This window comes from Boleophthalmus pectinirostris, unplaced genomic scaffold (genome assembly GCF_026225935.1).
Source record: "Boleophthalmus pectinirostris isolate CB_2022bp ecotype Guang Dong unplaced genomic scaffold, ASM2622593v1 HiC_scaffold_19, whole genome shotgun sequence".
Lineage (NCBI taxonomy): Eukaryota > Metazoa > Chordata > Actinopteri > Gobiiformes > Gobiidae > Boleophthalmus > Boleophthalmus pectinirostris.
The window spans coordinates 44202142-44215130 of record NW_026571140.1 but is presented as its reverse complement, the minus strand read 5'-3'; the positions used below and the strand labels follow the sequence as shown (position 1 = coordinate 44215130).

The 12989-nt window shown below is 43.9% G+C and overlaps 1 protein-coding gene across 3 annotated transcripts in view; it reads left to right on the top strand.

Moving 5' to 3' along the window:
* The first annotated feature begins 1696 nt into the window (after window positions 1-1696).
* LOC110172058 (golgin subfamily B member 1-like) overlaps window positions 1697-12989 on the top strand; it is an 82553-nt gene continuing 71260 nt past the window's right edge. For all 3 annotated transcript variants that reach the window (XM_055154877.1, XM_055154875.1, XM_055154876.1), the window contains exons 1-5: window positions 1697-1835; window positions 3801-3860; window positions 5475-5639; window positions 9419-9544; window positions 11213-11320. In XM_055154877.1, the coding sequence (XP_055010852.1) occupies window positions 3816-3860; window positions 5475-5639; window positions 9419-9544; window positions 11213-11320 (444 nt within the window). In that variant the 5' untranslated portion in view covers window positions 1697-1835; window positions 3801-3815. The remainder of the gene's footprint in view (window positions 1836-3800; window positions 3861-5474; window positions 5640-9418; window positions 9545-11212; window positions 11321-12989) is intronic.

Below are 12989 nucleotides of genomic sequence, written 5' to 3'. Positions count from 1 at the left end.
TTTAGTCCTGGTTTTAGACCTGGTTTAGTTCTACTTTAGTTCTAGTTTAGACCTGGTTTAGTTCTAGTTTAGACCTGGTTTAGTCCTGGTTTTAGTCCCGGTTTAAGACCTGGTTTAGTCCTAGTTTAGTTCTAGTTTAGACCTGGTTTAGTTCTAGTTTAGACCTGGTTTAGTCCTGGTTTAGTCCTGGTTTAAGACATGGTTTAGTCCTAGTTTAGTCCTAGTTTAGACCTGGTTTAGTTCTAGTTTAGACCTGGTTTAGTCCTAGTTTAGACCTGGTTTAGTTCTAGTTTAGACCTGGTTTAGTTCTAGTTTAGACCTGGTTTAGTGTCCGTCAATGAGTGGAATTACCGGGGGGGGGGGGGGTGTAATCATTTATCACTCACTGAAACAGTAACTGTAACTGAATACAGTTACTTATCATTTGTACTCTGATTACTCCAGTACATGTAATCTGTTACTCTCAGACACTGTCTGTGAACATCTGTGAGACTCGACACCAGCCTCATGAAAAGTCAGAAAAGTGTGAGATTTGTGTCAGAAATGTTCATTCTGTCAAATATTCAGGTTCAGTTAATTTGTAAATATTTGCTTGGAGTAAATAGATCTTGTACCTCAAAAACTGAACAAATAAATTGATCGGCAACCAAATGTGAGATTAAATTTAACTTAATAAAGACACTCAGTATTTAACAACAGATTCAGAATCTATGACCCAGAATCTACAATAAAACAAATGTTCAGTTTCTTCGCTCGATTTTTATGAAGTTCTGGTTTCTCAAAAATGATTATAAATGAAAGTTTCTGAAAAAGTAAACATGGCCCCAAAATTTCAACGGGACAAAACTCAGGAACGACTCAAGGGACTGAGCGAAAATGTGAGATTCTTTCATTTGATGATTTTAGAAATTTTTTGAAAATTTTTCAGTCAAAATCTGAGACGGATCATGGGGGAGGGCGACTGATTTCACATAAAACAGAACAGTTCATTGTAAACAGTTTTCAGACGTCCAGAGTCTCTTCCTTCTGTTTTCAGAGCCTCATGACTCTGACCTGAGCCGAGTTTGACTGATTTTAAATTTATCGACACATTATTTTAGCATCTATTAATACACAAAATACAATAAAATTAAAACATTAAGTAAATTAAAATTAAATTAATAAAAATAAATTAATAAAATAAAAAAATAAAGTAAAATAAAGTAAAGTAAAAAAAAAAAAAGAAATAAAATAAAAAAATAAAGTAAAGTAAAATAAATAAAGAAATATATAAAATAAATAAAAATAAATAAATAAATAATAATAAAGTAAAGTAAAATAACAAAATAAATAAAATAAAAAAATAAAGTAAAGTAAAATAAAATATATCACAAAATAAAATAAATAAAATAAAATAAACTTTTACCTGTCTCAAATTTGAATTTTAGTTTTAGGAATTCATTGGTTGTATACATTTTATTCAAAATGTTCAGTTGTGTCTCTTTCATTTTAGGGGAAACTGAAAAGGAAATATATTTAGTTTTAATCATTTTAATTTCTTTTCAAAATGTCTTTTCAGAACATAATCTCTTTTACATGCGCTAAAGTAAATAAATAAATAAATAAATAAATACTGAACTCCATTTTTAAAGGTCTCTGTGCGCATGCGCCTGACGCTGTGGAAGAATGCACGGCGCATGCGCAGAGCCCGGTTTCTGTTGACAAACGTGCGGACCGAGACTAAACCTGGACAAACCCGAGAAACTGCGCCGTGTTTCCGCCTCCAAACTGCACCAAAATGTAAAGTGCGCGGGTCAGAACACCGCGAGCGAACCGGACGGATCCATTTAAAGCCGGTACGTCTCAGTTTGACCCCGAGTCACGCTCATTTACCGCGGGACTTCGGAGTGACTTCGCTGTTAGCATCGTTAGCGTCTCCGCGGCTAAATAAAGTGACTTCTCGGGTTTAATTTGCATTTTTACAACAGTTTATCTCTTTTACGCACTCTGCTGCTTTGTCTATGTCCCGTAATGTGATAAAAATGTGTTTTATTGTCGTTTGTCCATTGATAATCGCTCGGGTGATGGTGCAAACCCGGTGAGTCTCTTCGGTTTTGCCAATGTCAACACTGCGTCCATTCTGAGGCAATTAAACCTTTTTTCCTGCTCCGTTTTCACCCAAACTCAGAATAAAAGTAGATTTACAAACGCACAACACTTTATTTTGGTTGAACACTGTGTAAGTTTTGGTTTTAGTCACATTTTTTGGTTGGTTTGGTCGTGTCCGAGGCAGATCGTGCTCAGTAACCGCACGTTTTGGCGTCGAGTGAACTTGTTTTTAAGTTTTATTTGGACGTTTTAGAGTTTTTTAGTTTGTGTGTTCGTGGACGGAGTTAGTGGGATTATTTCTGGACTTGTGCATCGGAATGTGAGCGGACCGCGCGCGCTCCCCGAGGCCCCTGTGTGACGGCGCAGGTGAGTCTTGTCTTCCGGGTCGTGCCGTCGGCGTGACTCACCTGACGTCCTGGTTTTACCTGCACGACTGTGGCGCGGTGTTAGTGACGTGTGACCTGAGGCAGGACGCTCAAATGGGATTATTATGAGTCCAGTCTAATCTGATTTACCATATTTACTGTTACTACTATTACTTCTACTACTACTATTACTACTATTATTACTATTAATACTACTACTACTATTACTATTACTACTACTACTACTATTACTATTAATACTGCTACTATTACTACTACTGATACTACCACTACTAATATTACTACTACTAATACTGCTACCACTGCTACTAATACTACTATTACTAATACTCCTACTACTATTTCTACTGCTACTACTAGTACTACTATTACTACTACTACTACTATTACTACTACTACTACTGCTACTGCTACTATTACTACTACTACTACTACTACTATTACTACTACTACTACTACTATTAACACTATTATTACTATTAATACTACTGCTACTATTACTATTACTACTACTACTATTACTACTACTACTATTACTACTATTACTACTACTACTACTACTACTACTACTATTACTACTACTACTACTACTATTAACACTATTATTACTATTAATACTACTGCTACTATTACTATTACTACTACTACTATTACTACTACTACTACTACTACTACTACTACTACTACTACTACTATACTACTACTACTACTACTACTACTACGCTACTACTACTATACTACTACTACTACTACTATTACTACTACTACTACTACTATTAACACTATTATTACTATTAATACTACTGCTACTATTACTATTACTACTACTACTATTACTACTATTACTACTACTACTACTACTATTAATACTGCTACTATTACTACTACTGATACTACTCCTACTACTATTAATACTGCTACTACTACTGCTACTGCTACTACTACTACTATTACTGCTACTACTACTACTACTATTACTACTAGTACTACTACTACTACTACTACTACTACTACTATTACTACTACTACTGCTACCACTACCACTACTACTACTACTACTGCCACTACTGCTACTATTACTATTACTACAACTACTGCGACTACTACTCTCTCTCCTCTGCTTCATCATATCTTCTTAGTTAAACATCTTAATTACAGCAGATTGTTAAAGTTGGTAAAGCACATGTTAAATGACACGAGTGACCACGTGTTTGTTGTTGTTTTGTGTTGTGTTTCTCGTTGTGTTTCTCGTTGTGTTGTTTGTTGTTGTGTTGTTTCGTGTTGTGTTGTGTTATGTGTGTGCTGATGTTTGTGTTTGTGTTTCAGGTGTGAGTTGGAGCCATGTTGAAGTGGCTGTCGGGAGACGAGGGGGGGGCCGGGTCAGCGGTGAGTCTGGACTCGTCTCACACTCTCACACTTTCACTTTTTCACACTGTCACATGTTCATGACAGATCTGTGCTTTTTGTGTCGTGTGTGTGTCAGTGTCTGTGTGAGTGTGTGTGCGTGTGTGCGCGTGTGAGTGTGTGTGTGTGTGTGTGTGTGTAAGAGGGATTCAGTTCATTCTCTGCAGTGCAAACACAAAGCTCAGACTGTTTCCGCTGTTACATCCTGAACAAAACAAATCTGATAAAACCTGAAAAAACACAAACGCACAAATGTACAAACGCACAATCACACAATCACCTGTTCATCAAACTTTTTATCTTGATACACTGAGGTGGGTCCATGACCGTAAATGTGGGTGAACTGTCAATCTGTGTGTCATTTTTTGTTCATTTGTTTTTCAAAATAAAACTAAAAATAAGAAAAACAAAAAGACAACAAAATGAAAAAAACAAATAAAGATTTGTTTTTTCAGTTTTCCATTTTGTGTTTAAATGAAAAATGGAAAAAATGGATAATGGACTAAACCAGGACTAAACCAGGACTAAACCAGGACTGAACCAGGACTAAACCAGGACTGAACCAGGACTAAACAGGCCCATCCTGACACTCCTGGTCCAGTTCTGGTCCAGTTCTGGTCCAGTTCTGGTTCAGTCCTGGTTCAGTCCTGGTTCAGTCCTGGTTTAGGACTGAGACCGGGACTGAGACCGGGACTGAGACCGGGACTGAGACCGGGACTGAGACCGTTAGACCGACTGAGATCCTAAAGTTAGTTCAAGTCAGAAGAGTCGGTCACTCGTTTGTTTCAACAAACCTCAAAGATGAAAAGAGAAAACATGGATGAGGAAAGGTTCAAAACAAAATAGTTAAGTCATTTCTAAATAAAGTGATTTAAATGTTTTTTGTGTGCGCGTGTGCGTTTGTGTGTTTTCTTCAATTATTTCATTATTGATTTTTTAAATTATTCATTTATGATCCCTGAACATGAATAATGTAGAAGGTCAGTGTTTTGCTCGCGCTGATTCCAGAAGTACATTTTCCATTCAGTTTTCCCAAAGTAAAAAAAAAAATTCCAATATTTAGAGTTAAAAGTCGTCACGGAGACTAAGCAGCTGCGTCCAGACCAGTGTCCACAACACACGTCCACAACACATGTCCGCAACACACGTCTGCAACACACGTCCACAACACACGTCCACAACACACGTCTGCAACACACGTCCACAACACACGTCCGAAACACACGTCCACAACACACGTCTGCAACACACGTCCGCAACACACGTCCACAACACACGTCTGCAACACACGTCCGAAACACACGTCCACAACACACGTCCGAAACACACGTCCAAACACACGTCCACAACACACGTCCACAACACACGTCCGAAACACACGTCCGAAACACACGTCCACAACACACGTCCACAACACACGTCCGCAACACACGTCCACAACACACGTCCGAAACACACGTCCGAAACACACGTGTGCGCTCAGTCTGCTCAGGTGGACAGGACCTGTGCAGTACTTTTTACTGTAGCGCCATCTGCCTGTGCCTGTGGACATTACACATACTGCAGCGATTTTCTAAAGTGCCGTTTGTTCCCCAGGGGCCCCCTCCCCCCGGCTCCTCCTCCGGCGCGGCGGCGGCGACGGCGGCGACGGCGGACGAGCTCTCGGAGCGTCTGACTCAAACTGAGCAGCTGGTCTCTCAGTTAAAAGACCTGATCCGAGAAAAAGACACAGAACTGAGAAACAAAGACGAACAACTCAAGGTACACGACAAAATACTGTGTGAGAGACAAATAATACTATTACTACTGTTACTGTTACTACTACTACTACTACTGTTACTGCTACTGCTACTGCTACTTTTACTACTAATGTTACTACTACTTTTACTACTGCTGTTACTACTGTTACTACTGCTACTATCCATCCATCCATCCATCCATTTTCGTCCGCTTATCCGGGGCCGGGTCGCGGGGGGAGCAGCCTAAGCAGGGACTCCCAGACTTCCTTCACCCCAGACACGTCCTCCAGCTCCTCCGGGGGGACCCCGAGGCGTTCCCAGGCCAGCCGAGAGACATAGTCCCTCCAGTGTGTCCTGGGTCTTCCCCGGGGCCTCCTCCCGGCGGGACATGCCCGGAACACCTCCCGAGGGAGACGCCCAGGAGGCATCCGGAACAGATGCCCGAGCCTCAACTGGCTCCTCTCGATGTGGAGGAGCAGCGGCTCTACTCCGAGCTCCTCCTGTGTGACTGAGCTCCTCACCCTATCTCTAAGGGAGCGCCCAGCCACCCTGCGGAGGAAACTCATTTCGAGCGCTTGTATCCGCGATCTCGTCCTTTCGGTCACTACCCAGAGCTCATGACCATAGGTGAGAGTAGGAACGAAGACTGACCGGTAAATCGAGAGCTTCGCCTTTCGGCTCAGCTCCTCTTCACCACAACAGTCCGATACAGTGACCGCATCACTGCCGAAGCTGCACCGATCCGCCTGTCAATCTCACGTTCCGTCCTTCCCTCACTCGTGAACAAGACCCCGAGATACTTGAACTCCTCCACCTGAGGCAGGGACTCTCCACCCGCCCGGAGAGGGCCAGACGCCTTTTTCCGGTCGAGAACCATGGCCTTGGACTTAGAAGAGCTGATCTTCATCCCAGCCGCTTCACACTCGGCTGCAAACCGCCCCAGTGCACACTGCAGGTCCTGGTTCGATGAAGCCAACAGAACAACATCGTCCGCAAACAGCAGAGATGAAATCCTGTGGTCCCCAAACCGGACCCCCTCCGGCCCCTGACTGCGCCTAGAAATTCTGTCCATAAATACAATGAACAGAACCGGTGACAAAGGGCAGCCCTGGCGGAGTCCAACATGCACCGGGAACAGGTCTGACTTACTGCCGGCAATGAGAACACAGCTCCTGCTCCGGTCCGGACAGCCCTTAGCAAAGGGCCCCGGACCCCATACTCCCAGAGCGCCCCCCCACAGGACACCACGAGGGACACGGTCGAATGCCTTCTCCAGATCCACAAAACACATGTGGACTGGTTGGGCAAACTCCCATGAACCCTCGAGCACCGATTGAGAGTGTAGAGCTGGTCCAGTGTTCCACGGCCAGGACGAAAACCACACTGCTCCTCCTGAATCCGAGGTTCGACTATTGGCCGGATTCTCCTCTCCAGTCCCTGGCATAGACCGGGAAGGCTGAGAAGTGTGATCCCCCTATAGTTGGAACACACCGTCCGGTCCCCTTTCTTATACAGAGGGACCACCACCCCAGTTTGCCAGTCCAGAGGTACTGTCCCCAACCGCCACGCGATGTTGAAGAGGCGTGTCAGCCAAGACACACAACATCCAGAGACTTAAGGTACTCAGGACGGATCTCATCCAACCCCGGAGCCTTGCCACCAAGGAGCTTGCCAACCACATCAGTGACTTCGGCCAGGGTGATGGATGAGTCCGCCTCCGAGTCCCCAGCCTCGGCCTCCTCCTTGGAGGACGTGACGGTGGGATTGAGGAGATCCTCAAAGTTTTCCTTCCACCGCCGGACAACGTCCCCAGTCGAGGTCAGCAGCTCTCCCCCCGCACTGTAAACAGTGTTGGTGAAGAACTGCTTTCCCCTCCTGAGGCGCTGGACGGTTTGCCAGAATCTCTTTGAGGCCGTCCGATAATCCTCCTCCATGGCCTCTCCGAACTCCTCCCAGTTTTTGCCTCCGCGACCACATGGGCTGCAGCACGCTTGGCCCGCCGGTACCTGTCAGCTGCCTCAGGAGTCCCCCGAGCCAGCAAGGCCCGATAGGACTCCTTCTTCAGCTTGACAGCATCCCTTACTTCCGGTGTCCACCACCGGGTTCTGGGGTTGCCGCCGCGACAGGCACCACAGACCTTACGCCCACAGCTCCGAGCAGCTGCATTGACAATAGAGGCCGAGAATGAAGCCCACTCGGACTCCATATCTCCGGCCTCCCCCGGAATCCGGGAGAAGTCCTCCCGGAGGTGCGAGTTGAAGGTCCCTCTGACAGAGGCTCCGCCAGACGTTCCCAACAGACCCTCACTACACGCTTGGGCCTGCCAGGTCTTTCCGGCTTCCTCCTCCGCCAGCGAACCCAACTCACAACCAGGTGGTGATCAGTTGACAGCTCAGCCCCTCTCTTCACCCGAGTGTCCGAGACACGCGGCCGGAGATCAGATGACACGACGACAAAGTCGATCATCGACCTCCGGCCTAGGGTGTCCTTGTGCCACGTGCACTTATGGACACCCTTGTGCTCGAACATGGTGTTTGTTATGTACAAACTGTGACTAGCACAGAAGTCCAATAACAAAACACCGCTCGGGTTCAGATCGGGGAGGCCGTTCCTCCCAATCACCCCTCTCCAAGTGTCACTGTCGTTGCCCACGTGGGCGTTGCAGTCCCCCAGGAGAACAACGGAGTCCCCGGTCGGTGCACTGTCTAGTACCCCTCCCAAGGACTCCAAGAAGGCCGGGTACTCGAGTACTCTGCACTGCTGTTCGGCCCGTAGGCCGACACCACAGTGAGAGACCTGTCCCCGACCCGAAGGCGCAGGGACGCGACCCTCTCGTTCACCGGGGTGAACTCCAACACACAGCGACTGAGCTGTGGGGCTATAAGCCCACACCAGCCCGCCGCCGCTCCCCGCGGCCAACGCCAGAGAAATGGAGAGTCCAGCCCCTCTCAAGGAGTTGGGTTCCAGAGCCCAAACTGTGCGTGGAGGTGAGGCCGACTATATCTAGTCGGTAACGCTCAACCTCCCGCACAAGCTCAGGCTCCTTCCCCCCAGCGAGGTGACATTCCATGTCCCCAGAGCCACAGTCTCCATGTCCGGAGATCCGGTCGTCGAGGCCCCCGCCGTCGACTGCCGCCCAGATCTCTCTGCACCGGCCCCATATGGATCCTCCTGCGGGTGGTGGGCCCACGTGAGGACGGCCCCACGTCGCTCCTTCGGGCTAAGCCCGGCCGAGCCCCGTGGGGGGAGGCTCGGCCACCAGGCGCTCGCTGGCGAGCACCCACCCCAGGCCTGGCTCCAGGGTGAGGCCCCGGTGACGCCAATCCGGGCGACGTAACTGGCCTTGCTCGTACACTCATCATAGGGGCTTCTGAACCGTTCTTCGTCTGACCCGTCCCCCCGGACCTGTTTGCCTTGGGTGACCCGACCAGGGGCATGAAGCCCCCGACAACATAGCTCCTGGGATCATTCGGGCATCAAACCCCTCCACCACGATAAGGTGACGGTTCAAGGAGGAGCTACTACTGCTACTATTACTATTAAAACTACTACAAATACTATTACTGCTATCATATAATCAGAATAATAATTTTCATTAAGATTTAAGTGTTTACATGGACTTTTTAAAGCAGAATAGTTTTTTATTCTGTGTTTGTTTGTGTGTTTGTGTGTGTGTGTGTTTGTGTGTGTGTGTTTATGTTTGTGTGTGTGTGTTTATGTTTGTGTGTGTGTGTGTGTGTGTTTGTGTGCATGTGTGTGTGTGTGTGTGTTTTTGTGTGTTTGTGTTTGTGTGTTTTTCAGGCAGAGAAAGAGTCGTGTGAGGCCAAACTGTCAAAGCTCCGTCTCCAGAACAAAGCCAAAGTCACGTCTCTGAGCTCTCAGCTGGAGGAGCTGAAGAAACACCAGGGGGCGCCCTCACCCAAGAAGGTACTGTCTGCTACACACACACACACAGACACACACTCACTACAAGAGGGCCTCAGAGTGCTTTAGACTCAGACAAACTTTATTGATCCACAAGGGGAGTTATTTTATTTTATTTTATTTTGACGTCCTGTGGTGGAGAGCAGATGGTGTTGGATGAGACAGACTTTAAAGAAAGATTCTCTTTCTTAACTAAAATATCTTCTCTACCTCCCGTCTCAAACCAATTCTTTTCTCTGGCTCAGATCTGTACCTCACTGTCCTCAAAAGACTGACCTGAGGCTTTTAGGCGGAGACGTACGGCGGACTGAGGTCCTTTTAGGCGGAGACGTACGGCAGACTGAGGTCCTTTTAGGCGGAGACGTACAGCAGACTGAGGTCCTTTTAGGCGCAGACGGACGGCAGACTGAGGTCCTTTTAGGCGGAGACGTACAGCAGACTGAGGTCCTTTTAGGCGCAGACGGACGGCAGACTGAGGTCCTTTTAGGCGCAGACGGACGGCAGACTGAGGTCCTTTTAGGCGGAGACGGACGGCAGACTGAGGTCCTTTTAGGCGGAGACGGACGGCAGACTGAGGTCCTTTTAGGCGGAGACGGACGGCGGACTGAGGTCCTTTTAGGCGGAGACGTCAGTTTTCTATTTTGTTTTTAAATGAAAAATGGAAAAAACGGATAACGGCCCGTTTACGTGACTTCAGTGACTGCGATACCGAACTTTTGCACTGCGTACGGACTGAACCAGGACTGATCCAGGTCCGAGACCAGACCGGGACCAGAGCGGAACTGAGACCGAGACCAGCGGTCCGAGCGGTTCCGTGTCATCGTATGCGCGCTGGTTCCGTGCAGGGAAAGTGAGACTACAGGTCCGGACGGGCTGCTCCGGTCCTACGCGCTCAAGAACCACGACTGGTTCCGAGGTGGTGCAAAGCATCCGACTGACGCTTTCACACCAACGAAAACGAACTGAACTAAGAGCTTTTGGTTCAAATAGACCAGGTCCGGGACCAGACCGGGACCAGAACAGGCCTGAGACCGAGACAAGACTAGGAGCAGACCGGAGGCTCAGAGCCCACAGCAGGGCCGGAGCTCGAAGCTGAGGCTCGGAGTCAAAGCTCGGAGTCCGCCCTGGTCCCGGTCTGGTCCTGGACCTGGATCAGTCCTGGTTCAGTCCGTACGCGGTGCAAAAGTCCGGCATCACAGTCACTGAAGTCACGTAAACGGAAATTGGCCGTTATCCGTTTTTTCCATTGTTCATTTAAACACAAAATTGAAAACTGAAAAAAACTAATCGTTATCGCTTTTTTTCATTTTGGTTTTGGAGACAAATAATGAAGAAAACTGTTGTTTTTTCATTTTCTTATTTTTGGTTTTATATTGAAAAACGAATGACCGAATGATACACGGATTCATATGCACAGGGAAACAGAACCGTTTAGAAAATCCTTTAAACAGAAATGGACCCAGACATCATCTGTCTCCTATTTACAACTCCATCCTCAAACCTACAACAAAACAAACAAGAGAACAACAGGTGTTTCTTTGTCTTGTACTGTATTATGTTTTACAGTTATTATTTTATTTGCATACTTATTATTATTATTATTGTTGTTATTTTTAGACTTGGGTGGATATTGTGGGTGACGTCGTGTGTTTGTGTTTGGTTTGTGCTCAGGGCGACGGCGCAGACCAAGCCGCTCGAGGGAAGGTGGTGCTGCTGAAGAAGAAGGTGGAGGAGCTGGAGCAGACGCTGAACCAGAGGGACCAGGAGCTCAACACCAAGGTACAAATCAAACTAAACACCAAGGTACAAATCAAACTAAACACCAAGGTACAAATCAAACTAAACACCAAGGTACAAATCAAACTAAACACCAAGGTACAAATCAAACTAAACACCAAGGTACAAATCAAACTAAACACAACAATAAACACCAAGTAAAAATCAAAAACAAAGTACAAAATCAAACTAAACACCAAGTAAAAATCAAACTAAACACCAAGGTACAAATCAAACTAAACACCAAGGTACAAATCAAACTAAACACCAGGTACAAATCAAAACTAAACACCAAGGTACAAATCAAACTAAACACCAAGGTACAAATAAAACTAAACACCAAGTAAAAATCAAACTAACACCAAGTAAAATCAAACTAAACACCAAGGTACAAATAAAAACTAAACAAAGTAAAAATCAAACTAAACACCAAGTAAAAATCAAACTAAACACCAAGGTACAAATCAAACTAAACACCAAGTAAAAATCAAACTAAACACCAAGGTACAAATCAAACTAAACACCAAGTAAAAATCAAACTAAACACCAAGGTACAAATCAAACTAAACACCAAGTAAAAATCAAACTAAACACCAAGGTACAAATCAAACTAAACACCAAGGTACAAATAAAACTAAACACCAAGTAAAAATAAAACTAAACACCAAGTAAAAATAAAACTAAACACCAAGTAAAAATAAAACTAAACACCAAGGTACAAATCAAACTAAACATCAAGTAAAAATAGAATTAAACATCAAGGTAAAAATAAAACTAAATATCGAGGTCAAAATAAAAATAATATCAAAATAAAAATAAAATTAAACATCGAGGTAAAGTTAAAAATGATATCAAGATAAAAATAAAAATAATATGAAAATAAAAATAAAACTAAGCATCAAGGTAAAAATAAGGTTAATCATCAAAGTAAAAATAAAAATCAAGGTAAAAATAAAACAAAACATCGAAGTAAAAATAAAACTAAACATCAAAGTAAAAATAAAATTAAGGTAAAATTAAAAATGATATAAGATAAAAATAAAATTAATAACCAAAGTTAAAAATTAAATTAAACATCAAGTCAACCTTAACTCGACATTGAGGTAAAAATAAAATAAATAATCAAGGTAAAAAATAAAATTAAACAAACAATGAGGTAAAAGTAAAAATGAAATCAAGATAAAAATCAAACTAAATATCAAGTAAAAATAAAACTAAGCATCAAGGTAAAAATAAGTTTACTCATCAAAGTAAAAATAAAATAATTAATCAAGGTAAAAATCAAAGTAAACATCGAGGTAAAAATAAAACTAAACATCAAGTAAAAATAAAATTAAGGTAAAATAAAAAATGATATAAGATAAAATAAAAATTAATAATCAAGGTTAAAAATTAAATTAAACATCAAGGTAAAAATAAAATTCAATAATCAAGGTAAAAAAATAAAATTTAACATTGAGGTAAAAATAAAATTAAACATCAAGGTAAAAATAAAATTAAAATCTCAAATATAGAGAGACCAGGAACTAAAGATGCATTTGAAAAGAGGAAACTAGAGCTAACAGAACCATGAGGAATTATCCAGAACCACTCCAGGTCTGTTTTTGAGGAGAAACGGCGTTAGAACATGATTTAAAGCTCACAAGAGTCAATTTTTCATAATACAGGGACT